At 50.1% G+C, this 27,639-nt stretch overlaps 1 protein-coding gene and 1 long non-coding RNA gene across 4 annotated transcripts in view; both read right to left on the bottom strand.

The window, feature by feature from the left end:
• CACNG8 (calcium voltage-gated channel auxiliary subunit gamma 8) overlaps nucleotides 1-17,073 on the bottom strand; it is a 29,165-nt gene extending 12,092 nt beyond the window's left edge. The window contains exons 1-2 of one of the 3 annotated variants that reach the window (XM_008988595.5): nucleotides 15,749-17,073; nucleotides 12,537-13,000 (exon numbers count right to left, since the gene is read on the bottom strand). In XM_008988595.5, coding sequence (XP_008986843.4) covers nucleotides 12,537-12,714 — 178 coding nt within the window. In that variant the 5' untranslated portion in view covers nucleotides 12,715-13,000; nucleotides 15,749-17,073. Of the gene's footprint in view, nucleotides 1-12,536; nucleotides 13,001-14,878; nucleotides 15,089-15,748 lie in introns of those variants that run through there. The other 2 variants (XM_078360860.1, XM_078360861.1) reach the window with 2 other exon arrangements.
• Nucleotides 17,074-23,794: 6,721 nt separating this feature from the next.
• LOC118150241 (uncharacterized) lies at nucleotides 23,795-27,039 on the bottom strand. Its single transcript, XR_004738252.3, has 2 exons — nucleotides 26,885-27,039; nucleotides 23,795-24,068 (listed from the first exon to the last, which is right to left on the bottom strand). It is a non-coding gene; the product is annotated as an uncharacterized LOC118150241 (long non-coding RNA).
• Nucleotides 27,040-27,639: the final 600 nt, after the last annotated feature.

Raw genomic sequence — 27,639 nt, 5'->3', positions numbered from 1 at the left:
GATCGAGACCATCCTGGTCAACAAGGTAAAACCCCATCTCTACTAAAAATACAAAAATTAGCTGGGCATGGTGGCGCATGCCTGTAGTCCCAGCTACTCAGGAGGCTGAGGCAGGAGAATTGCCTGAACCCAGGAGGCAGAGGTTGCAGTGAGCCGAGATTGTGCCATTGCACTCCAGCCTGGGTAACAACAGTGAAACTCCGTCTCAAAAAAAAAAAAAAAAAAAAAGCAGGGACTCAAGTAGATATTCATACACTCGTCTTCATAGTAGCATTGTTCACAATAGCCAAAAAGTAGGAATACCCAAATGGCCATTGACAGATGAATGGATAAACAACATGTGCTATATACATACCATGGAATATTATTCAGCCTTGAAAAGGAAATGAATTATGATACATGCTATACACATAGAAAAACCTGGAGGACATTATACTAAGCTAAATAAGTCAGTAACAAAAAGACATACTGTATGATTCCACTTATATGAAATACCTGGAATTATCAAATTCAAAGAGAAAGTATCATGGTACTTGCCAGGCTGGAGGGTGTGGGGATGTGGAGTGATTTAACGGGTACAGAGTTTCCGTTTTGCAAGATGAAAGAGTTCTGGAGACTGGTTGCAAAGCAACGTGAGTGTACTTACCACTGCCGAAACGCATTCTTCAAAATGATGAAGGTGGTACATTTCTGTGATGTATAATTTGCTACAATTTTCAAAATGAATGAATGAATGAATGAATGAATGAGTGAATGAGTGAGTGAAAATACTACTCCCACGTGCAAACTCTTACCCATCAGCACATCCACCATAGTGTGGTAGGTATGAGCTCAAGGTCTCTCCCTGTTTTTCCATTTCTTTTTTTTTTTTTTTTTGAGACGGAGTCTCACTGTCACCCAGGTTGGAGTGCAATGGCATGATCTCAGCTCACTGCAACCTCCATCTCCTGGGTTCAAGCAATTCCCTGCCTCAGCCTCCCGAGTAGCTGAGACTACAGGCAACCACCACCACACCCGGCTAATTTTTGTATGTTTAGTAGAGATGGTGTTTCACCATGTTGGCTGGGCTGGTCTCAAACTCCTGACCCTGTAATCTGCCCGCCTCAGCCTCCCAAAGTGCAGGGATTACAGGCGTGAGCCACCACGCCCAGCCTGGCCCCTCCTTTCTTGAATGGGATCATAGTACTTCCCTCAAAACATTAGCGATAATTAAATGAGACTGAGCATATAAACCACATGCTACACTGAATCTCTGACCAGGTTAGTGGTGACGGTAATTATAACTGGCCCCGACTGATCACTAACCATGCACCACGTACTGCTCCAAGCACTGGACAGGTGGTTAATAACTCGCTCAGTCCCTAGGACAAACCCTGGGAGGCAGGTAGCAACAGCATCCTTGCTTTACAAATGAGGAGACTGAGGCGCAGAGCTGAAGAAGTTGCCCAATGCCCCATGGGGGGTGAGTGACGGGGAGGAGTTTCCTTCCAGCACAGCTCAGTTTGGGAGGTCAGCGTATTTAAGACAGTAGAGCCTGGTGGCTATGGGGGTTACTGACCAGAGGCTCTGAATCCAGCTCTCTGGACACACATCCCAAAGCACCACTTCCCAGCTGTGTGGCTTTGGGACTGGATTGTCCCTGAGCCTCTGCTGTCTCATCGAGAAAAGAGGACGGCAGTGTGACTTTACAGGCTTCAGTGAGATTTCAATCAATGTTAGGCACAGAAGGCCGGGCGCAGTGGCTCACGCCTGTAATCCCAGCACTTTGGGAGGCCAAGACAGGTAGATCACCTGAGGACAGGAGTTCAAGACCAGCCTGGCCAGCATGGTGCAACCCCGTCTCTACTAAAAATACAAAAATTAGCCGGGCATGGTGGTGCATGACTGTAATCCCAACTGCTCCAGACGCTGAGGCAGGAGAATCGCTTGAACCTGGGAAGCGGAGGTTGCAGTCAGCCAAGATCGCGCCATTGCACTCCAGCCTGGGTAACAAGAGCGAAACTCCCTCTCAAAAAAAAGAAGGAAAGAAAGTTAGGCACAGAAGACTGGGTGCAATGGCTCATGCCTATAATCCCAGCTTTTGGGAGGCTGAGGTGTGTGGATCACCTGAGGTCAGGAGTTCAAGACCAGCCTGGCCAACATGGTGAAACCACACCTCTACTAAAAAATACAAATTAGCCCGGCATGGTGGTGGGTGCCTATTATCCCAGCTCCTCGGGAGGCTGAGGCCTGAGAATCATTTAAACCTGGGGAGCAGAAATTGCAGTGAGCGGAGATTGCGCCAGGACACTCCAGCCTGGGTGACAGAGTGAGACTGTCTCAAAAAAAAAAAAAAAAAAAAAGAAAGTTGCCGGGCGCGGTGGCTCATGCCTATAATCCCAGCACTTTGGGAGGCCGAAGCAGGTGGATCACGAGGTCAAGAGATCGAGACCATCCTGTCAACATGGTGAAACCCCGTCTCTACTAAAAATACAAAAAATTAGCTGGGCATGGTGGTGCGTGCCTGTAATCCCAGCTACTCGGGAGGCTGAGGCAGGAGAATTGCCTGAACCCAGGAGGCGGAGGTTGCGGTGAGCCGAGATCGCGCCATTGCACTCCAGCCTGGGTAACAAGAGCGAAACTCCGTCTCAAAAAAAAAAAAAAAAAAGAAAGTTAGGTACAGAATACACAGTAGCAAAGTCTGATGCCACCGATCATGTTAGGAGCTTTTCCTGTGCATGGACGGTGATGTTGTGACCCTGAATCTCCCCCAGGGCCTTCCTAGTGCAGACCTGGGCATTCGAGGGTTAAGACCCATGGAGAACTGGGATCCAACGAGCTGGGCCCCTCACATGCTGGGGGGTCCAAACTGAGTCACTTCCCCTCGCTGGCCACTAGATTCCTGCTAAGAATACGTTCCCCCTGGCAAAATGGCACGCACTTCATGAGATAATAAGCCAGGCATAGTGCTAGCACAGAGGCTTTCTGTAGCGGGTGCTAATAAATAAGGCTGTGGGTCCAGACGCCTGAGCCCTGAGAGAGGACCCAGGGTGAGGCCGAAATCCCTGACGAGGGGGCACAAGCTGGGCTCTCCCATGCAGATGCCCCCAGCTCCCCAAACTGGAAACGTGGCAATGGAGAGGTTCTGTGAGGGCAAAAGATGCACTGAGTTCCAGACTCAGGATGGGGAAAAAAAGAGAGAGGGAGAGAAGCTTATTACATCTTCAAGTGATACTATCTTGGATATTGTGGGGTTGAATAAAATATTAAGTTAGGGCCGGGCGTGGTGGCTCACGCCTATAATCCAAGCACTTTGGAGGCCAAGGCGGGTGGATCACCTGAGGTCGGGAGTTCAAGACCAGCCTGACCAACATGGTGAAACCCCATCTTTAAAAAAATAAAATAAATAAATAAAATAAAAATAAAAAATAAATAAAATATTAAGCTCACCTGTTCCTTTTTATTTATTTTAATGTAGCTAGTAGAAACATTTTAATTTTTGTTTCATTTTGTTTTGAGGCAGGGCTGCCTCTGTCACCCAGGCTGGAGGGCAGTGGCACAATTATAGCTCACTGCAGCCTCGACCTTCTGGGCTCAGACAATCCTTCTGCCTCAGCCTCCCCAGTAGCAGGGACTACAGGGATGTACCACCATGCCCAACTAAGTTCTAAATTTTTTATGTTGCCCAGGCTGGTCTTGAACTCCTGGACTCAAATGGTCCTCTCACCTTCCCTCTGAAAATGCTAGGATTACCAGGGTAAGCCACTGGCCCAGCCTTGTGTTATATTTCTTTTCTCTTTTCTTTTCCCTCCCTCCCTCCCTCCCTCCCCCTCCCTTTCTTTTCTTTCTTTCTCTTTCTTTTGAGACAGAGTCCCACTCTGTCGCCCAGGCCGGAGTGCAATGGCACCATCTCAGCTCTCTGCAACTTCTACCTTCCCGGTTCAAGCGGTTCTCCTCGCTCAGCCTCCTGAGTGGCTGGGACTCCAGGTGAGCTCCACTATGCCTGGCTAATTTTTGTATTTTTAGTAGAGATGGGGTTTCACCATATCAGCCAGGCTGGCCTCGAATTCCTGACTTCAAGTGATCCACCCACCTTGGCTTCCCAAAGTGCTAGGATTACAAGGCGTGAACCACTGGCCCACTCTTCTGTTATATTTCTGTCGTGAAGTGCTGGGACTCCTGGGTTATCAGGGTAGAGGGGATCAGGGCTTGGCCACATTAGAATTCCTAATAATGATAAGGAGAAGAACAGCAGAGCAACAACACAAATCCATCTCTGTCATCTACTTCTTCCTCTGTGCCTGCTAGTCTTTGAAATGCTTTACTTACATTAGCTCATTGATCCCTCCTGGACCTGTGTTAGGGCCTATTAGGATTCTCATTTCCCTGATAATGGCATGGAGGCACAGCAAGGTTAAATATAAGCCCAAGGTCACCATGCTGGATGCAGCAGACAGGAGGCAAACCCAGTCAGTCTTATTTCTCAGAATTTGTTTCTTTTTCTTTTAAGAGCAATGTGGGGCCAGGCATGGTGGCTCATGCCCGTAATCCCAGCAGTTTGGGAGGCAGAGGCAGGCAGATCACTTGAGGTCAGGACCAGCCTGGCCAACATGGCAAAACCCCGTCTCTACTAAAAACACAAAAAATTAGCCAGATGTGGTGGCAGGCGCTTGTAGTACCAGCTACTCAGGAGGCTGAGGCATGACAATTGCTTTAATCCGGGAGACGGAGGTTGCGGTGAGCCGAGATGGTGCCACTGCACTACAGCCTGGGCAACAGAGCGAGACTCCATCTCAAAAAGAAAAAAAAAGAGTAAAGTGGGCCAAGGCAGCAGCTCACTTGAGGTCAGGAGTTCGAGACCAGGCTGGCCAACATGGTGAAACCCCATCTCTACTAAAAATACAAAAATTAGCTGGGCGTGGTGGCGGGCGCCTGTAATCCCACCTACTTGGGAGGCTCAGGTAGGAGAGTTGTTTGAACCTGGGAGGCAGAAGTTGCAGTGAGCCAAGATCGCGTCACTACACTCCAGCCTGGGCGACAAAGTGAGACTCCATCTCAGAAAACAAAAAAAGAAAAAAGAGAGAGAGAATAAAGTGAAAGCAAGTGTTTTCGTTTTTATTTTTGTTTTTTTTCAATTGAGATGGAGTCTGGCTCTGTCACCCAGGCTGGAGTGCGGTGGTCCGATCTCAGCTCACTACAACCTCTGCCTCCCGGGTTCAAGCGATTCTTCTGGCTCCGCCTTCCAAGTACCTGGGGTTACAGGTGCCCGCTACCATTCCCGGCTAATTTTTTTCTATATTTAGTAGAGACAGGGTTTCACCATGTTGGCCAGGCTGATCTGGAACTCCTGGCCTCGGGATCCTCACGTCTCAGCTTTCCACAGTGCTGGGATTACAGGCACGAGCTGCCACCCTCGACCAAAGCAAGTTTATCAAAGAAAGTAAGGGAATAAAGAATGGTTGCTTTCTTTGATAAACTGAGGCAGAGCAGCCTTAAAGCTTGTTTCAATCATTGCATTCTACTGCATCTTTCAGACACACGCCAGAGGGAGATGGAGAGTGAGCCCAAGAGTTCCCATCCAGAGGGACATGGTGACGGCAGGAGGCAATGACTTAGTGAGGTCCAGTTTCTACACCCCTGCAGCCGCGATGGGCTGAAAGCAAGTGGATCTGTTGCTTTGTTCTCCTAGAAAAGCAGACAGACCTGGATTCAAACCCAGATGCTGGGCCGGGCGTGGTGCTTCATGCCTGTAATCCCAGCTCTTTGAGAGGCTGGGGTGAGAGGACTGCTTGAGCTCAGGAGTTCTAGACCAGGCTGGGTAATGTGGTGAGACCCCATCTCTAAAAAAAAAAAAAAAAAAATCAGAAACAAAAACAAATTCAGACCCTACTGCATATTAGCTGTGTGACCTTGGGCAACTCACTTCACCTCTCTGAGCCTTCACTTCTTCTTCTCGAAGATGGGAATAATAAAAGTACCGGCCAGGCATGATGGCTCACTAAAATTTGAATTTCGGCTGACGCCCTTTTCAGCCTCAGCCCACCTGCACCCAGGTGAATAAACAGGCATGTTGCTCACACAAAACCTGTTTAAGGGGGTCTCTTCATTCAAAGCGCTCGTTTTAACATTTGGGGCCATTTTCAAAAGGAAAAAAAAATTTTGAATTTCACCTAGCGCAGTGGCTCATGTCTGTAATCCCAGCACTTTGGGAGGTTGAGGCGGGCAGGTCACCTGAGGCCAGGAGCTCGAGACCAGCCTGGTCAACACGGTGAAACCCCTTCTCTACTAAAAGTACAAAAATCAGCCGGGTATGGTGGGTGCCTGTAATCCCAGCTACTCAGGAGGCTGAGGCAGGAGAATCGCTTGAACCTGGGAGGTGGAGGTCGCGGTGGTCAAGATTGTGCCACTGCACTCCAACCTGGGCGACAGAGTGAGACTCTGTCTCCAAAATAAGAAAATAAATAAATAAATGAAGTACCTACTTTGCAGAGTTACTGTGAAGCCTCCAGTGACACATGAACGACAATTACAAGGACAACAGAGTCATCGGGCATGGCGGCTCACGCCTGTAATCCCAGCTGTTAGGGAGGCAGAGACGGGAGGATAGCTTGAGCCCAGGAGCTTGAGACCTGCCTGGGCAATATAGCGAGACCTCGTTGTCACCAAAAAGGGGAAAAAAGACAAAAAGTAGTAAGTGTAAGAACGACGTGAGCCTTCATTCCTCCCCTCTTTGAAACACAAACTTCCTTTGGCTTCTAGGATGTCCAGTGACCTGTTTTTCCCCAAACCTGTGGCCAGTCCTTTCTCGACCCCTTCTGGTGACTTCTCATGGCCCTCACCTTTTTTTTTTTTTTTGAGACGGAGTTTTGCTCTTGTTACCCAGGCTGGAGTGCAATGGCGCGATCTCGGCTCACCGCAACCTCCGCCTCCTGGGTTCAGGCAATTCTCCTGCCTCAGCCTCCCGAGTAGCTGGGATTACAGGCACGTGCCACCGTGCCCAGCTAATTTTTTGTATTTTTTAGTAGAGACGGGGTTTCACCATGTTGACCAGGATGGTCTCGATCTCTTGACCTCGTGATCCACCCGCCTCGGTCTCCCAAAGTGCTGGGATTACAGGCTTGAGCCACCGTACCCGGCCAACCCTCACCTTTTAACAGTGGACTGGCCCAAGGCTTAAGCCTTCAACAAGATTTTATTATTTGTTCTTGTCTCTTCTGTTTTTTTGTTTGTTTTTGAGATGGGGTCTTGCCCTGCTGCCCAGGCACTGGAGTGCAGTGGCATAATCACTGCTCACTGCAGCCTCAACTTCCTGGGTCTAAGCAATCCTCCCACCTCAGCCTCCTGAGCAGCTGGGATCACAGGCACGTACTATCGCACTATCGCTCCTAATTTTTAAATTAGACCTTGTAGAGACAAGGTCTCTCTATTTTGCCCAGGCTGGTCTCGAACTCCTGGGCTCAAGCAGTCTTCCTGCCTTGGGGTCCCAAAGTGCTGGGCTTAGAGGCGTGAGCCACTGCACCCGGCCGTCTCTTCTGTAAGTGACTCCATCATCTAATCCATCTGTATGGTGATGCCCCTCAAACTGATATCTCCAGCTCAGCCTCTGGCCTCATATATCAGATCTCTAACAACCTACGTCAATGGTCAGCAAACTACAGCTCACAAGCCAAATCCAGCTAAGAATGGGTTTTATGTGTTTTTAATGACTGAGAAAGTATCCAGGAGGAAGATGACTTCATGGCACATGAAAATGACATGGAATTCAATTGTTTTTTTCTCAGACGGAGTCTCACTCTGTCACCCAGGCTGGGGTGCAGTAACATGATCTCAGCTCACTGTAACCTCCACCTCCCAGGTTCAAATGATTCTCCTGCCTCAGCCTTCCGAGTAACTGGAACTACAGGCACTCACCATCACGCCCGGCTAATTTTTGTATTTTTAGTAGAGATGGGGTTTCACCATGTTGGCCATGCTGGTCTCGAACTCCTGACCTCAGGTGACCACCTGCCTCTGCCTCCCAAAGAGCTGAGATTACAGGCATGAGCCATTGCACTAGGTGAAATTAAAAAAATTTTTTTTCTTCTGAAAATGGCCCCAAATGTTAAAACAAGCGCTTTGAATGAAGAGACCCCCTCAAACAGGCTTTGTGTGAGCAACATGGCTGTTTATTCACCTGGGTGCAGGTGGGCTGAGGCTGAAAAGGGCGTCAGCTGAAATTCAAATTTCAGTGTCCGTAAATGAGGTCTCATTGGCACACGGCCACGCTCAGTTCCTTACAGACTGTCTTGGTTGTTTCCATGAGTAGTTGTGACAGAGACGGTCTGCTCACAGAGCCTAAAATCTTTCCTATGTGGCGCTTCGCAGGCCCTTCGCTGTGCTGACCTGTCTCCTAGAGGTTACCTGTTAACGGGTATCATACATTTAACATGTCCAGAACGGAGCCCATGATCCCTCTTCTTCATAACAAACTTGATAAGAGAAAATAAAAGAAATAAAATAGCTGCTGTTTCATCTTATGAATGGCTTGCCTGTTCTCAGGAGTTCAGGCCAAAGCCTTAAAGTGGAGATTCTCAACTCGGGGTGGCCTTATCTCCCAGGGGATGGTGAACAGTGTTTAGAGACAATTCACAATTTTGGTTGTCACGACTGGGAAGGGTGCTGCTGGCATCTAGTGGGCAGAGATCAAGGCTGCTGCCCAGTGTCCTACAGTGGATCGCACGGCCCCCTCCACATGGAATTATCCGCCCCAGAATATCAGCCATGCTGAAGTGGACAATCCCTGCTTCGGAGACACCCCTGGCTCTTCTCTCTCATATCCTACAATTGCTCCATCAGCAATTCCTGCCCACGGTAGCTCCAGAATATACTGAGAATCCAGACTTCCCAAACGCTGCTGCCCCACCCTCGATGAGCCTCTTGCTCTCTTTTGCCTTCCCCTGGGCCATTTGTCAACACAGCAGCAAGAGCCATACTGCAAAAATGTTAAGTCTTCTTTTTTGCAAGAAGGTTGTAAGGTTCTTGTGACTCCTCTGCTCAAGAACCTTCAATGGCTCCCATCTCCGGATAAAGCAAAGTGCTTTCTGGGATGTATAAGGAGCTGTGAGTCCGGGCACAGGGGCTCACACCGATGATCTCAGCACATCGGGAGGCTGAGGCAGGAAGATCGCTTGAGGCCAGGAGTTTGAGACCAGCGTGGGCAATACGGTGAGACCCTGTGTCTACAAAAAACAGTGGCATGTGCTTGTAGTTCCAGCTATTTGGGAGGCTGAATCCAAGAGGATGGCTTGCGTTCAGGAGTTCAAGGCTGCCGTGAGCTATGGTCTTACCCCTGCACTCCAGCCTGGGTGACAGAGCAAAACCCTAAAACAAACAAACAAAAAACAGAACCTGGCCAAGCACCCGTATCCCAGCAGTTCGGGAGGCCTAGGCAGGCCAATCACTTGAGGTCAGAAATTCGAGACCATTCCGGTCAACATGGTGAAACCCCGTCTCTAATTTTAAAAATTAACAAAAATTAACTAGGCATGGTGGAGCACACCTGTGATTCCAACTACTCGGGAGGCTGAGGTGTGAGAATCGCTTCAACTCGGGAGGCCGAGGTTGCAGTGAGCCGAGATCGTGCCATTGAACTCCAGCTTAGGTGACAAAGCAAGACTCTATCTCTAAATAAATAAATAAAATAATTTTTAAAAGGCCGGGCATGGTGGCTCACACCTGTAATCCCAGCACTTTGGGAGGCTGAGGCGGGCAGATCGCCTGAGCTCAGGAGTTCCAGCCCACCCTGGGCAACGCAGTGGAAGGTAAAACCTCGTCTCTACTAAAATTGAAAAAATTATCTGGGTGTGGTGGTGCGTACCTGGAGTCCCAGCTACTCGGGAGGCTGAGGCACGAGAATCGCTTGAGCCACAAGGCGCAGGTTGCAGTGAGCTGAGATCGCGCCACTGCACTACAGTTTGGTCTACAGAGTGAGACTGTCTCAAATAGTGGCAATAATAATACAGAACCTGTGGGATGGGGATCCTGTGACCCCTACGACTGCTGTACCTCCCGCCACCCACTCGGCTGGGTCACACTGACCTCCCACTGGCTTGGTCAACACACAGGCACACTCCCTCCCACCTCAGGGACTCTGCACCTGCTATTCCTACAGTCTGAAGCACTTTCCTCCAGAGAGCCACAGCCTCCATCTCTCACTTCCTTCAGACCTGCATTCAAATGTCACCTGCTCAGGGGAGCTTTCCCTAGATTACTTATCTACTTCCCACGGGGAACCCTGACACCTCCCATCCCCCCGACTCCTTTTCCTCCTTAGCACTCAGTTGTACCTAACATCCTAAATGTTGACTTGATTTGCCTCCGTTATTATCTGTCTCTCCCTCTAGAATATAAGATATATAAGGAGAGGGGTTTGTGTCTGTTTTCCACTGCTGTGCCCCAGAATCCAGAACGAGGCTTGGGCACATAGTATAAACTCAATACAAATGGGATGTTGAATGAATGAATGAATGAATGGCCTCCTTACTAGATGCCACGAGTTACCCCAAGGGTTTCATGATGTGAGCCCTCATACTTGGCTCTGTGCCTGGGGCTTGGTCAGGCCAGTGAATGGACATGAACTCGAACTTCCACAGGAGAGGAAAACAGCATCACGAGAACCATGGGAGGAATGGGAGGCAATGGAGTGGATGGAGGTGACTGTGGGGGAAGCGGAGGCCCCCAGCTGCTGCTCAGATCTGGCCCATCGTGGTCAGGGCAGAACGCAGGCTTGCGTTAGATCTTCCGATGGCTCAGAAGCAGCCGGAAATTGCAACTACAATGGGAAGACTTCCCTATTTTTAACTGTTGGCAGTGGATTCAGATTTTGCTTTCAGTTTTAAACACTTTGTACACTAGGCAGAGCGCATCTGCGGATCCCATCCATGGGACTGGAGTTCTGCTCTTGGCTCTGCCCTTTTCTCAGCTGGGTGACCTTGGGCAAGTGGCTTCACCTCTCTGCGCCTCAGTTTACCCATCCCCAACAGGGAGGTGGTCCCCACTTCATAGGATTAAATAACATTCCTGGCTTGTCATGAGCACTCAGCAAAACAGAGGAAGAAGGGACAGATGAAATTAGAGGGGGGTGAAAAAGAGAAGCAAGAGACTTCAACCATTTGGCCGAAGGGGGCCTCAGGATGGCTGGTTCCACTCCTTCATGTTGCAGACACGGGCTGTGAGGCTGGGGTGCAGGGGGAAGATAGTGGTCACACAGGGTGGGGGCAGATATGCAGTAGGACTGGCACCCAGGACTCCTGCTTCTCAGCCCCGCAACTGCATGACACTCAGGAAAGAAATACTGATGCTAAGAGTGGGAGAGAGAAGGGGTTGGTGCAGGAGAGGGCAAGAGTCTTGGAGAAGAGCCAGGGAGCCGAGCTAGGAGAGAAGCTGTGAGAGGGAGAACTAGACAAAGAGGAAAAGAACCAAGGCAGAGATTCGAGGAGGCAGCAGGGTCAGGAGCCAGGAGACTTAAAGTAACTGCGAGGCACGGAGTCAGCAGGACATCAAAGAAGGCACGAGCAGAGGAAAAGGCAGTGGAGCCCACTAAAAGGATCGGGGTGGGAGGTTGGAGGGCATCCTGGTGGCAGAGACAGGGCAAGGGCACTGATGGGGAGAGGAAGATCGACAGGAGGAGAATCACAGGTAGAAAAGAGAGCAGGTCACAAGTGATAGTGAAATAAGGCAGGAAATTTTAGGAGAGCAGCAGCCAAATAGAAGGGGAAAGAGATGGAGACCTGGACACTGGGCCATGGATGGGGCGGGAGAGGCAGGAGAATTCAGAGGACTGGGGTGGAATGTCGGGAGAGCGAAGAGGCCATGGGCACCAGGCAGAGGAAATGAAGGGGCAGGTGGAATGGAGGAGCGGGTCAAGATGAACTGAGGGGAGAGGGAAGAAGAGGCTGCCGGGTGCATCCCAGCACTTCGGAGGCTGAGGTAGGAGGCTCTCTTGAGCCAAGGAGCTGGAGACCAGCCTGGGCAACACAGGGAGACCTCATCTCTACAAATAATGAAAAAAATTAGCTGGGCACAGTGGCTTAAGCCTGTGGCCCCAGATAATCAGGAGGCAGAGGTGGGAGGATGGCTTGAACCCAGGGGGTGGAGGCTGCAGTGAGCTGCGATTGTGCCACTGTACTCCAGCTTGGGCGACAGAATGAGACCTTGTCTTGAAAAAAAGGGGGCAGGGAGGGGAAAAGGCACAGGGCAGCTGGAGGAAATGAAACAGGAGGAGCCCCAGGTGCTGGAGAGAGGGAAGAAGGGAGAGGTGTGATGGGCACGCAGGGAAAGACAGAACAAGGGGTCATCGGGGAGGCAGGGCGACCGGGCAGAGGAATTCCGCAGGGGGTCCAGAGTGGGGAGGAAAGGAGGGAGGGTCAGGGCGCTCGTGGGAAGGCGCAGAAGCCCCTCAGACAGAGGAGGAAGGGTGCCCATGGGGGCCCCAGGATCAGGGAGAGGCAGCCCCGGGAGGCCCAGGGTCTCCGAGAGGGGAGCGGCGGGGGCTGCGGGCAGGGCCGCCCGCACCCTACCTTCCAAGCAGCAGATCCTCCAGAGCCCCGAGTGCGTGAGGCCGCCGGGGTCCTTCTTCTCGGAGGCGCCCCCGGCCCCGCGGTGGGGGGTCGCGTCGTCGCCGGCCGTGAGGTTGGTGGTGTTGCAGATGAGCGCGCGCGTGTAGAGCCAGTAGTCGGTGCTGATGGCGATGGTCATGAGGCCGAAGGCGGCGAAGGCGCCCACCGTCGTCAGCAGCACCTGCACCCCCTTCTCGCACCAGACGCCCCGCTCTTCGTTCCAGCGTTTCAGCGACTCCAGTTTGACCACGGGTAGCCGGGGGGCCGTGGGCCACCACCGGGGCAGCGGGGGCGGGGCCGTGCCGGCGGCTGGGGGGGGTCACAGCGCAGGCAGAAGCGGGGGGCCGGGGGCCGGCGGGGCGGGGGAGGGGGCGGCGAGGAGACTGCGGCTGGGGAAGGGGTCAGAGCCCGGCCATGGTGGGCGGCTGGTGGAGGGCAAGGAGCGAGATCTCGGATTAGAGGAGAAGGCACAGGTACCTCCCCCAGTCCCCGCCCCCCCGAAATCCCTGCCTCAGCTCCAGAAACTCCTTCCACTCGGGTCTCCACTGCTTTCCTTTCTCAAAAAAAAAAAAACAAAAAACAAAAAACTCTCCACTTTTGTCTTCTACCAAACAAAGTCATCCCACTAACCCCACTCGGAGAAGTCCCCACCACCGCTCACACCCGCAGCCCTCGCCCCCAGCCCCCGCTGGCTGCTCCTGGGTGAGCTCCACGGTCCTGATCGCCTGGGAAGCCACCCCACGACGCCAAGCCCCAGGCCTCCTCCTCCCCAGGAGCCCCTGTGCATTCTTCCTTCCTTCGAGACCCCCACCCCATCACCATTCGGCCGCACCAGTTCTCCCCACTCTTCCCCTGCAAGCCCCACCTCTCCACCTGCTAGAACCCCTTCCTGTCTCCCCAGCTTCTTCCCCCAGAGCGTCTCCACAACTTAAGAATCCGCAGTAGCACCACCTCCATGAGAATAACCTCCGCGGGCCCCCTCCGCTCTGGGTTCTGTCATTCAGTCACTCCTAATGCTCCCCTACGATTTCTTCTCCTTAGGAAAAAGAAAGTCTTCAACTAAAAAGGAAAACTTAAAAGGAGCAGGAGAGAAAAAAAAAAAAAAATCCCAGCTGCCCCTCACAGTTTGTGCAACTCAGAGTAAGCAGACACCCTCAGTCAGTCTCCTCTGCCTGGAAGCCCCTTCCCGCCTCGGCAGCCTCCGACACACCTTGAAATCGCCCGAGGACCTTCACAGATTCGGATGTTTGCGCCCCACCTGAGAAAGTCCGACCTCACTGGGCTGCAGTGTGGCCTGAGTGTCTAAGTTTTTGGAAAGCTCCCTGGGGAATTCTCATGCACCCAACGCCAGACCCACTGGTTTCAAGATGCCCCCCCATCTCCAACCCATTCCCTCTCACAGCCCCCAGTGTCTCCCCACAATCCATTCACCCCCCCATCCCATACTATGTCTTTACTCCAGGAAAAACTCCACTCTCTCTCTCGCTTAGAAGAGTCTTCCGAATCTTCCCCCCCGCTACAACTTAAACGAACTCATATCATAACCAGCGTTTTCTCCTCCATTAAGAAAAATTTCCTCCATGAGTCCCACGGCATTTTCTACTCTTCTACTCGAAGAATGGCTTCCTCCAGACCCCACATTTCTCTCCACTCAGGAGCGTTCCAGTCTCTGCCCTGGACCCCCGCAGCAGGGAGCACGCTGTACCTCCACTCTGCCCAGCTTCCACCCACGGGCCCTCTGCACTCACGGCATCTCCCACTGCCCCCAAATCCCCTCCTCGTCACCCTTCATCATTACGTGGCATCTTCAGCACACAGGTTCCCCCAACTCCAGACCCCTCCAGCTCACTTCAAAACCCACTCTATCCTCAACGTACAAGGAGGCATCCTCCCCAACTTCTCACCCATCATGTAGAATTCCCTTGACTCACTTCCTCCTGCCCTACCGCTACAGCTCCCAGCCTCTCCTCTGCCCAGGAAAATCTCCTCTGCAGGCCCCCACTGGCTTCCCTCCTTGGGAACACCCCCCAGTACTCCCCTCTGCGATGTCACCTGTACAGGAACACACACTGTAGCCCCTCACCTTCCTCCACATGCAGAAAGAGCCCCCCAAGAGACTGTGTCCCTCCGAAAAATGTGATCCACAAGACTCCAGCTCTCTTTTAAATGAGGAATACTTTCCCACTCTGCACCCGCTGCCCCCTAGTTCTTTCCTTTCTCTCCTCCACATTCTCCCTGACCCTCCTGCCCCAGCCCTCTCCGTCCCCCTCACCCCAGCTGGCCTCGGGGCGTGTATTCCTTACTTGCTTCCACCACTGCTTCCTCAACTTCTTTCCCCAAACCCACTATAGTTAAGAGCCTGGAAACCTCAGAGGAAGGGGAAATTAAAAAAAAAAGAAGAAGAAGAAGAAAAAGAAGGAGCTAGGTCCCAATACGGGGTGACCTTGGCCTCCTGGTAGCTTCCCAGTCTCCACTGCCCCTCATCAGCTGGCCTCAGACCGGGGCTGCTCCCTGGAGGGGCTGTGGAAAGAGGTTGTCTATGGGGGGTGTCTCCATGGCAACTGGGCCTAGTGCCCCACACGTTGTGTTCCCTCCCCCACCTCAACTCGCGTCTGCCCACACACAGCCCTTCCTCGGGCCACAGTTCAGCAGCCCGCTGGACCCAGCAGCCCCCAGCCTCCCAGCCTCGGCGCGGGCCCCTTCCTCTCCTTTCTGTCCACATGCTGAGTTTCCTCTCTTCTTGACCTCTTGGCCTGTTCTCCCGAATTGGTGCCCCTCACCACCAGCACAGCCACCTGCCCTGTCCTAATAGATCTCTGCTTTCAATGGGGCTGAGCCTGTGACCCAGGCCCCTAACAACCTGGGATAAGAGGAGGGAAAGGAGGGAAATTCTCCCTCCGTCCAAAAAAAAAAAAAAGATTTGAAGATCTTTCCATATTGTCAATTTGGGGGTCAATCTGGTTTTAGGGACTCTTCCTTTAGTCCATTGCTCAGCAGCTGCAAGGGAGAAGAGAGCAGGGGACCCCCAATTCTAAAGCTTCCGGATCTGAGGGGGTCACTGTCCTTTCTCCTTCTGAAGGGGACCAGCTCTTTTCTCCAGAACTGGGGGGGGGGGACACAGAACATTAATTCTACTTCCACCCACCTCCGATTAATAAAAAGATCTGTCTCACCTCTGTTAACGATAGGTCAACTCTCCGATGTTCGGGGGAGGGGACTTCAAGCCCCCCCCTGTTGGCACCCCCCCCAGAAAAGCCCTTTTGGCTCCCAACTCTCGCTGCTTCCCCCTCCCCCAGCAGTGAGGGACCCAGGCGTCCGACCTGGTTGGGGGGGGTGGAGATGAGGAGGCGTATGGGGAATGGGGGTGCTGAGGCCCCGCGGGGGCTGAGGGGCAGCTCTGAGCCTGGGCCCCAAGGGAGTGAGGGTCGGGATATATAATATATATATATATATATTTAAAAAAAAGGTGAGGAGACAATTTGGTTCTCGTGTCGCTGGGTAAAGTGCGGAGCTGGAGGACGAGAGGGAGGGAGTAGGGAGGGAGGGGGAGGGGAGCTGCTGAGGGATGGGGGAGCCTGGGAGAGGAGATGGATGGGGGAAGGGAAAGAGGGGGGCAGGGTCGAATGGCAAAAGGAAGCCAGAGAAGAAGGGAGAGACAGATCCAGAGAGGGAGGGAGAGAGACAGAGAGAGACCAGGAGAAACGGAAAGAGAGAGACCCAGAGACCGCGAAACAGAAATGGGGGAGGGAGAAATTTGGGGGAGGTAGCGGCTGGGAGCAGAAGGAAGTTGGAGAGACATACACAGAGAAATATCCAGAGAGAGAAGGGGACAGGGCCTGCGACCCAAAGAGAGAAACCCAGGGGCTGGGGGGAGGAGGATGAGGGAGGGCTGGGGTAAGGGGGGGGGTCAGGATCTGGGAAACAGAAGGAAAGAAGGGAGAGGGAGAGAGTCATCCAGAGAGGGGGGAGGAGGGACAGATGGGGAGAGACAGACAGAAAGAGAGAGACTGAGAGGATGGTGGGGGAGAGGGTAGGAAATGGAGAGCCGGGAGGGAGAGAAATTGGGGATGGGGGCAAGGTCTTGGTAGAGAGAAGGAAGCTTTAAAGCGAGAAAAAGGTGCAGAGAGGGAGCGGGGAGCAAGAGAGTAAATGAGAGAAATTGAGGGTAGAAGGGTCTGGATGGCAGAAGGTACCTGGGGAAAGAAAGGCAGGTGCAGGAGAAGAGGAGGGAGACCCAGAGACAGACGGAGAGGGACTGACACAGGAAGAGAGACCCAGAGAAACAGAGGCAGACACAGACCGGGGAGGCACCCGAAGGAAGCCCGGAATAAACAGCGGGAGAGGGGTCAGGCTGAGATGCCCCGCGGAGGTCAGAGATGAAGGATCCCCCCGCCCCCTCCCGCGTCCCCAGCCCCATCCCTTCCCCCTCCCCCATTCCAATGCCACCACCCCCACCCCCACTAGCCTCCATCTCTCTTCAGCATCGCTTGCCGCCGCCACCGCCTCTTCCTGTCGTCATAGCAACAGGATCCAGGCGCCCAGCCAAGGCTGGCAGCGGCGGCCGGAAATGAGGGGAGGGCCTTTTCAAAAGGACCCCAGGAATGCTCCCCTTTCCCAAAATCCGAGGGAAAGCGCAACTTCCTGGGGTCTTCCACAGCTCCTCCCCCAAAATGGCAAGGGCAAAGATTCCTCACCCCCCCACCCCAAATAAAACAATATTAAACTTACAACGTTAGCAAGCCTTTGACTCTCACCAACATTTTTTTTCTTTTCTCATCCCCCTTTCCTCCCCTAGTTCAAACTGTTGGGGAAGAAGGGGTAGAGTCAGATGCCCCCCACCCCAAGATGGGGCCGGGGCTGGGGCCGGGGCTGGGGCCGGGAACCAGAGTCGAATGCGAAAAGCTTGGGTGCAAATATGTCTTAAAGAAACCCGTCTGGAATTGGGTAGGGTCTACGCAAGAGTTTTGAGAAGCACGGATCTGTCCTTCTGGAACTAGTTAGCAGGTTGTGGGGGCGGAAGAGGTGGAGGTGGAAGAGTCTGAGATGAGGATCTGGAAGTTTGGTCTTGGGTCCGCATTTCACAGATGCCCCCTAGGCATCGTGTGACCTTGCACACAACACTTCTCCTCTAAACTCAGTTGCTCTTGGTTATGAAGGGGACAGAAGCCCCCTCCAACTGAGTGAGAACATGGACGGGAAGCACAACCTCCGCCTCCTGGGTTCAAGCAATTCTCCTGCCTCAGCCTCCCGAGTAGCTGGGATTACAGGCGCACATCACCACGCCCAGGCAAGCAGTTTTCCCAAGACTGGATTCCCCTACGAATGTTATCAGAAGCTAAGAACTAGCCATGGCTGATGGGAGGCAGTTCGCATGCTTCCCTTTGACTCTCTCACGGACTTCCCACAGAATCTTTGCAGTGTGAGAATCCATGTTCTATGTTACTGATGACTAACCTGAGGCTCTGAGACATTAGGGGTTATCGAGGTGGAGGGCGGCCAACAACAGGTGAAATTCATAGTCATTTAAGCCAACACACCTTCACTGCTTCCTCCAGGGGGCTGGCAGAAGAGAACTCACCTGTGTTCCCTACATCTATTTACCTAGTGTTTGCTCTGGCTGGTCTCTTCTCCTGGAGGGTGATATCTTTCAGTATCCAGCATCTCACATTTGTACTGAAATTTCTTTTGGTCATTTCACTTAATTCTCACCCTGCCCCATGGGGGAAAGTTTAGAGATGCATTCCAACACTCCTGGTTTAGAAGCAAAGAAACACAGCCCCCAAGGGAAGGGGCCTGGAATTCATTCATTTCAGGAATAGTCGTTTAGTTCTGCTCTTTTGCTAGGTTGGTGTGGGGGTGGGGTGGGGAGAATACAACAGCAAACAGCGATGATAACCGATATAAGCTGGACATTTAATATTACAGACTCCAAGGAGCCCGAGGGTATTGACTCCACCTTCAGAAGAAGTGGGTTCTGTTAGCAGCCCCCACTTTAAAGATGTGAAGACTGGCCCGGCGTGGTGGCTCACGCCTATAATCCAAGCACTTTGGGAGGCCGAGGCGGGTGGATCACAAGGTCAAGAGATCGAGACCATCCTGGTCAACATGGTGAAACCTCGTCTCTACTAAAAATACAAAAATTAGCTGGGCGTGGTGGTGTGCGCCTGTAATCCCAGCTACTCGGGAGGCTGAGGCAGGAGAATTGCTTGAACCCAGGAGGCGGAGGTTGTGCTGAGCCGAGATCGTGCCATTGCACTCCAGTCTGGGTAACAACAGTGAAACTCCGTCTCAAAAAAAAAAGAAAAAAAGATGTGAAGACTGAGACTGAGAGGTAAGTTGCATTGGAGGAAACCGGTCAGGATGTCAGATTCCAGAGCCTGTGCCGGTATAACTGCACTGATGAAACCAGGAAGATAATTTTTAAAAGTCAGAGTTTCCCAGCCTCAGCACTGTGGACATTTGTGCTGGATAATTTTTTGTTGTGGAGGCTGTCCTGTGCATTGTAGAATGCTGAGAAGTACTCCTCGCCTCTCTCCACTAGATGCCAACAGCACCTCCAAATAGCACCCTAAAAATAGCATTTTGGGACAACCAAAAATGTCTTCCAACATTGCTCAATGTCCCTAGGGGAACAAAATCACCCCTGGTTGAGAACTGTGAAATTAAACGAATTAGCAACTGAGGGGAACTTCTTTATTTTAAATGAAAATATATTTCCCAGTCAATTTGATAGGCTCATGGTTAAAAAAAAAAAAAAAAAAAGAAAGAAAGAAGAATCAAAGGGTACACAGGGATTATAATAAAAATAATGAAGCCTGTTCCACCTCAAATCCTGTTCCACCTCAAATCCTGTTCCTTATTGGAAAAGTCTATTCACATGCTTAACTGTTTCTTCTCTTACTTGCCTTGATATCCCGAAATAATAATTCTCTTTTGGATGTATCAAAATTGCTCATTATTTATAGCTGTTTTTCTCTAACAGATAAATTAACCAGCCCTCACTTTTCCTTCCCTTCTTCCTCGTGTGTTAGTTCTTCTATTGGTAATTGTGAGGCACTAAGTGGCGCATGATCACATCATGATTTATTTCAACAACTCACGGGAGTACGTCTCTCTTCCTCACAGCTTGCTTGAGATCGAACTCGCATGTCATGCAATTCACCCACTTAAAGAGTACAATTCAATGGTTTTTAACCGTATAGAGCTGTGCGATCATCAACTTGAGATCAATTTTAGAACATTTTCATTAGTCCAAGAAGATACCACGGACTCCTCAGCCATCACCCCAATCTAAGCACCCACCCCAGCGCCAGGCAGTCACTAATGTACTTCCTGTCTGTATAGATTTTCCTATTCTGGACATTTCATAGAAATTGAATCATACACAGTGGCTCAAGCCTGTAATCCTAGCACTTTGGGAGGCCGAGGCGGGTGGATCACGAGGTCAAGAGATCGAGACCATCTTGGTCCACCTGGTTCTCAACTAAAAATACAAAAAATTAGCTGGGCATGGTGGCGCGTGCCTGTAATCCCAGCTACTCAGGAGGCTGAGGCGGGAGAATTGCCTGAACCCAGGAGGTGGAGGTTGTGGTGAGCCGAGATCGCGCCATTGCACTCCAGCCTGGGTAACAAGAAGGAAACTCCGTCTCAAAAAAAAAAAAAAAGAAAGAAAGAAATTGAATTATACAACATATGGTTCTTTGTGTTCGGCTGCTTTCAGGCTAAGTACTTGTGGTCTGATGCCTTCTAGGTTTGTCCATGAGTCAGTGCTTCATTCCATTTCATGGCAGAATATTCCATAGTATAGAGGGAGATACCACATTTTATTCCTCCATTCCCGTATCAATGAACATCTGGGGTTTTTCTACATTTTGGCTACTGTGGATAATGCTACCGTGAACATTTGTGTTCAAGTTTATGTGTGAACATATGTTTTCATATCTCTTGGGCACATACCTAGTAGTGAATGTGTAGGTCACATGTGTACCCCTTTAAGGAATGAGACAGTATCTCTTGACTTCATTTGGAAAGATGGATCGCCCCTTCAGCTGTGGAAGCTCCCTTCAGAAGGGGAGTCACAGAAGAAGCAGGTTGTGGACTTTTTAAAGATCACATTTCTACATTTGCTCATATATTCATTTCACATAAGCCAAGACCTAGAGCCTGCAGGGTGAGAGATAGGTTTGCTAGTCCCTTCCCTTGAGGAAGTCCTTGATCCTCACTTCCAATTGTGATAGGTAGAATTCTGAAATGATCTCCAAGATTCCCACCCCCTGCTGTGCACACCTGAGAGAATCTCCTTCCCTTGGGTATGGACAAGACCTGTCACTAGGAGGTGGTGCTGTTCCCATGATCACATGATATTATATGGCAAGGTATAGGGATTCTGTAGATATATTAAGGTCCTGAATCAGTTGACTTAATTAAAACAGAAATTACCCCAGGTGGGTGCGACCTAATCAGGTGATCTCTTAGAAAAGGATCAGGCAGTCAGAAAGAAGGAAAGCAAAGGAGATTCTCCTGGGAACCTTGAGGAAGCAAACTGCCTCGTTGTGGCAAAGACCTGAGGGCAAGTGGCACCTTCTAACTAGAAAACAGAGATCTCAGTCAAACAACCACAAGGAAATGAATTCGGCTCAACCTGTGGGAGCTTGGAAGTAGCTCTCTACCTAGCAAAACCCCCAGCAAAGGGCACAGTCAGCTGACATCTTAACTTCAGCCTTGTAAGACCCAGCGCTCGCCAGGTGTGGTGGCTCACGCCTGTAATTCCAGCACTTTGGTAGGCCGAGGCAGGTGGATCACTTGAGGTCAGGAGTTAGAGACCAGCCTGGCCAATATGGCGAAAACCCCATCTCTACTAAAAATACAAAAACTAGCTGAGCATGGTGGTGTGCACCCATAATCCCAGCTCCCTGGGAGGCTAAGGCAGGAGAATCACTTGAACCTGGGAGGGAGAGGTTGCAGTGAGCCGAGATTGTGCCACTGTATTCCAGCCTGGGTAACAGAGCAAGATTCTGTCTCCAAAACACAAAAAATAATAATAAAATGAAACTCTCCCATGTCCCCCTATTGCCCTTGGGAGCAAATGTAAGCTCCTTACCTCGTAGGTCCTGCTGCTGAGAGCACCAGCCTCATCGTATGCCGCCCCCACTGCTGCCTCCTGCAGACTGAAGTTGTCCTCCCTACCATTCCCAGCTCCTTCCTGTTCTGAGGGTTTCCTGGGTGATTTCCTTGCACGAAACCCCCTTCCGTCTCTCAGTCATATGGCAAACCCTCTATCCATTTTTTTTTTCTTTCTGAGATAGGGTCTTGCTGTGTCACCCAGACTGGAGTGCAGTGACACAATCTTGGCTCACTGCAGCCTTGACTTCCCAGGCTCAAGCCATGCTCCCACCTCAGCCTCTTCAGTAGCTTAGACTGCAGGTGGGTATCACCACACTTGGCTTTTTTTTTTTTTTTTTTGTATTTTTGGTAGAGACGGGGTCTCATCATGTTGCCCAGGCTCAGCTCAAACTCCTGAGCTCAAACAATCTGCCCACCTCAGCCTCCCCAAAGTGGTAGGATTAGAGACATAAGTCACTGCACCTGGCTCTATCCCCAGCTCCATGAGATTCAACTTACACACTCCTTCCTCCAGGAAGCCTTCCCTGACCTCCCAAGCCCACATCAGGGTCTGTATCAGTGCTCCCACCCTGCCCTGCACTGGCTCCCTTAAGCCACAGCAACCACACTGTGACTGACACGAGGGTCGGTCTTCTCCGCACTGGTGCAGGAGCTGTTCAGGGACAGGCACGGGTCTGATTTACTTATGTCCCCCAGATCCCAGCTCAGCCCTGGTAGACAGGAGTCCTCGGTCCAGGGAAGCTGAATGAATGAATGAATGAATGAACAAACAAACGAACGAATGAGTCAGGGATGAGACATATTCTAGGGTCTCTACCCCCTACACAGCCAGTTCCAACCTCCTGTCCCTAACCAACCCGTCTCCCTGCCTCATATCCTGAGTGTGTGGTTTTTCCCAGGTGCTCAAGTGTTTCTCATCAACAACAGCTGGGGCCTTTGTGTTTTCTCAAGAGGAACAGAGTGGTGGTGGCATGTCTTCCTGCTGTACCAGGAAGAGTTGATCAGCGTTTCTAAAACGTCCTCATTCAGGGTGAAGTGGAAATATTCCAACGCCGGGGAGCCAGGTGGCCTGAGTTCCAATCCCCGCTCTCCTTTGCCTCCCCGAGGAACCCGGAGCCAAACCTTCGTTCTCTCTGCACCTTCCTTCTGTCATTCTCTCATCTGTAGAAGAGGAGGGGATGCAGGTAGTGATCTCTCTGTTGCTGGAGGCTGTGATTCAAAATCACACATCCAAGGAATTCTGGCAGAGCTACTGGGATGTCAGGAAGCCCCTGAAATTATGTACAAAATTTTGTTTGAGTATTTTTTTCTGGGGGTCCGTAGCTTTTATCTGATTCTCAAAGAGGTCCCTAATTGCCTGCAAATTATCACAGCTGGCAGAGCACGGTGGTTCAGGCCTGTAATCCCAGCACTTCAGGAAGCCCAGCCTGGGCAGCGTAGTGAGATCCCTGACTCTACGAAAAATAATTTTTTTTTCAAGACGGAGTCTCGCTCTTGTTGCCCAGTCTGGAGTGCAGTAACGTGATCTTGACTCACCACAACCTCTGCCTCCCAAGTTCAAGTGATTCTCCTGCCTCAGGCTCCTGAGTAGCTGGGATTACAAGCATCCACCACTACACCTGGCTAATTTTTTGTATTTTTTTTTTAAATTTTTTATTGGATTTTAGGTTTTGGGGTACATGAGCAGAGCGTGCAAGACCGTTGCGTAGGTACGCACATGGAATTTTTTGTATTTTTAGTAAAGACGGGGTTTCACTATGTTGGCCAAGCTGATCTCGAACTCCTGACCTCAGGTGATCCACCCGCCTCAGCCTCCCAAAGTGCTAGGATTACAGGCATGAGCCACCACGCCCGACCAGAAAATAATTTTTTAAAAATTAATCAGGAGTGGAGTCCCAGCTCCTCAGGAAGCTGAGGTGAAAGGATGGCTTGAGCTCGGGAGGTTGAGGCTGCAATGAGCCATTGTACTCCATCCAGCCCAAGTGACAGAGAGAGAGACCCTGTCTCAAAATAAAAAAAGGAAAAAGAATCACAGCTTATGAATCAATTTAGGAAGATCCCATTTGTGCCCATAAAAATAAAGGTAAAAAAGGAAATATCTTAATGAAGATTTTTTTGTTTATTGATTTCTAGATAAAAGTGTGGCACAGGCTTTCTCCATGATCGTGGCACCAGCTACATCAGAGACAAGCTGCTGCTTTGCCGGGGTGGCCGTCCCGTCCCGTGCATTGCAGGTGTGTTCCAGCATCTTGCGAGGTTCCCGTAGCACCTCACTCCTCGCCCGTCCCGAGTTGTGACATCCAAAAATATCTCTGGACATTGCCAAACGTAACCTGGGGGCGAAATGACTTCCAGGTGAGAACCACTGGCCTAGAAGAAGAGAGTAAGAAAGTGGTAACAGTCACTCCCTTTGGGAAATGAGGCTGAAATTGAGAAGAGTGAGGAGAAAGCTATTTTTATTTATTTATTTATTTATTTGATATGGAGTTTCACTCTTGTTGCCCAGGCTGGATCTCAGCTCACTGTAACCTCCGCCTCCCAGGGTTCAAGCAGTTCTCCTGCCTCAGCCTCCCAAGTAGCTGGGATTACAGGCACGTGCCACCGTGCCCAGCTAATTTTTTATATCTTTAGAGACGGGGTTTCACCATTTTGACCAGGATGGTCTCGATCTCTTGACCTCGTGATCCACCCGCCTCGGCCTCCCAAAGTGCTGGGATTACAGGCTTGAGCCACCGCGCCCGGCCCACTCCATCTCAAATAAATAAATGAATAAATTTATGTGTCCTTGGTAAAAAAATTTTTAAATAAAAATATAGAAAATAGAAAAAAATTTAAAAATTAAGAAGAATAAATACATACATTCATAATTAAAATGAGTTTATTGTAAAAATAAATCATCTCTCTGCAGTGGGCCACCGCACAGTCGTTAGAGGAATGAGGCCTCACTGCCTCTGTGACGTGCAGCGTCGGCATTCAAAGCTTTGAACGCAGGATGCCTCCACACACTTAAAAATTGTAGAAAGCTGGTGCCTCACACTTGTAATCCCAACACTTCGGGAGGCGAATGTGAGAGGATCATTGGAGGCCATGAGTTTAAGACTCCATGTTCACAAAAAAATTTAAAAATACTAGCTTGGCATGGTGGTGCGCACCTGTAGTCTCAGCTACTCAGGAGGCTGAGATGGGAGGATTCCTTGAACCTGGAAGTTCAAGGTTGCAGTGAGCAGTGATAGCACCACTGCACTCCAGCTTGGGCAACAGAGCAAAACCTTGTCGAAAAACAAAGACGATGGTAGGGGACCTCAAAGAGCTTTTATAAATTTGTACTATGTCTATTGATTTTTTGCATATTTGCAATTCAAACTGAGAAAAAATCTAAAATATGTATTCAAGTAAAATAACTCAGTGAATATTTACAGAAGCAACTTATTTTTAATAAAAATAACTATGGTTTCCAAAATAGAATATTGTTGGCATATATATATATTGAGACGGAGTTTCGCTCTCATTACCCAGGCTGGAGTACAATGGCGCGATCTCGGCTCACCGCAACCTCCGCCTCCTGGGTTCAGGCAATTCTCCTGCCTCAGCCTCCTGAGTAGCTGGGTGGGATTACAGGCACGTGCTACCATGTCCAGCTAATTTTTTTGGTATTTTTAGTAGAGACAGGGTTTTGCCTTGTTGACCAGGATGGTCTCGATCTCTTGACCTCGTGATCCACCCGCCTCGGCCTCCCAAAGTGCTGGAATTACAGGTGAGAGCCACCATGCCCGGTCCTGTTGGCTTATATTTTTAAAAATCAATTCAACATTTGACTCAATAGAAGGAAGTCAAAGTCTCATATCTGCTTCTGCGTTCAATCAACCGTGTTCTTCTTGTGAAGCCTCCAGACGCTATACCCTCATGACAGAATAGAACAAAAAAGAAAATGTCTTAGCATTATGATAAAAATACCTTTGACCTTGTGGATTTCCTAAATGGGTCTCAGGGATGTCCCTGGGTCACACTTTGAGAAGCACAGGTGTGTCTTATCGTCCTGTAAATCAGTGCGGTCCAAGGGGGGCAGCATAGGGCAGGGTGGAAGCATTCATACGGACCCTGATGGAGGCTTGGGAGCTCGGGGAAGGCTTCCTGGAGGAAGGAGCAGGTAAGTTAAATCTCAAGAGTGAATAGAATCCAGCGTGGTGGTTCATGCCTGCAATCCCAGGACTTTGGGAAGCTCAGGTCAGCGGATTGCTTGAGTTCAGGAGTTTGAGCTCAGGGAGTCATAGGTCATTGATAAATGGATGGAACCAGGTGGCTTCTATGTACACAGAGGGCCAGGCACAGTGGCCCATGCCTGTAATCCCAGCACTTTGGGAGACCAAGAAGGACGGATCATGTGAGGTCAGAAGTTCAAGACCAGTCTGGCCAACATAGCAAAACCCCATCTCTACTAAAAATACAAAAATTAGCCGGGCATGGTGGCACATGCCTGTAATACCAGCTACTGAGGTGGTGGAGGTTGCAATAAGGTGAGATCATACCACTGCACTTCAGCCTCGGCAACAGAGAGAGATGCATTTCAAACACACACACACACACACACAGACACTCTTAGAGGATGAGTGTTGTAGACACAGGAGACTCCCAGGATTCAAATTTTAGCTTGACCACTTGATAGCTGTGTGACCAGGAGAAAGCTAATTAACCTCTCTGTGTCTCGGGATCTCATTTATAAAGGGAGAATGATACTAAGAGTACCAAACCTCCTGCGTTTATAGAGTGTAAAGTGCTTAGGACTGAAACACAAAGAGGCTGGGAGGTAAGCACTCAATGAATTATGCAATTAATTTATGCAAACGATTGTTAATAAGCAACCTTGGAAAACAGTAAGGTAGAGTTATATAACATACCTAACGAGCTCCATCATGCATTCTCATGTGAACCTGGAAGGAACGGAACTATGTGCATTACCTGATAAATGTATAAAATAAAAACGCGTGTATGCCACATACTCATCTGTACGTGGATTTAAACACATGCAAATATGCTTGAATATGCATAGAGCATTTCTGAAATTATACATTAGAAACTAATAATGCCTCAGGTGGAGGAGGATTTCAGAATGTTGGGACATCCTGACTGACTTTGGAGAAAGGTGGGACTTTTCACAGCCTTTCTTCAAAACAAAACAAAAAACTCACCAATCTTGAACGGTGGGGTTGCATTCCATGTTCAAAGTTCAATAAACAAAAGAACTAGCTTGATTTTTTAAAAAGAACACAAACCTTAGGATTTGGGGTTAACGTCCCTGTAGTGTTAGCAAATATCTAGCATCCGCGTCACCACAGCCCATCCTGCAGGCAAGGCAGACAGCACCAATTGAGCAGCACGGCAGACAGCACCAATCAATGGCGACATTCTTTCCCACTGAGCAGATGTTCAGAATCCTTCTAATACTGGGCTCCAAGCAGCCACTACCAATCACTTAGTTTTGACAACGAAACTGAGACATTATTTGCAGTCCCGAATCTTAAGCATGACCTCCAGAAATTTGTGAAATCATTGAAAATGACTCAGAATATTTCCCTCCGGGAGTCCAGTTCTGCTGCTTCAGAGCTCTTTCCCGCTAACTTACCCCCACCAACCTCCCTATTCCAGAGGGATTTGGAATCCTTCTAAACCAACCACTGCTCTTGCTATTTTTTTATCTTTATTTATTTTTTTTTTTTTACAGAAAAAGAAACTGAAGCCCCAGAGATTAAAAGATTTGCTCAAGGTCACAGAATGAGTTTGCATCAAATCCGTAGCAGTCAATTAGAGCAGCGAAGAGTGTGGACTCTGAGGTCAGACAGACCGGGCATGAATTCTCCTCATCTTACCAGCTGGATGGCCTCACTTCTCTGAGCCTCGGTTTCATAATCTATAAAATGGGGCTAATTGGAATATCTGATTCACA

Source organism: Callithrix jacchus, chromosome 22 (assembly GCF_049354715.1).
Source record: "Callithrix jacchus isolate 240 chromosome 22, calJac240_pri, whole genome shotgun sequence".
Lineage (NCBI taxonomy): Eukaryota > Metazoa > Chordata > Mammalia > Primates > Cebidae > Callithrix > Callithrix jacchus.
This window is presented reverse-complemented; position numbering and strand designations above follow the sequence as displayed.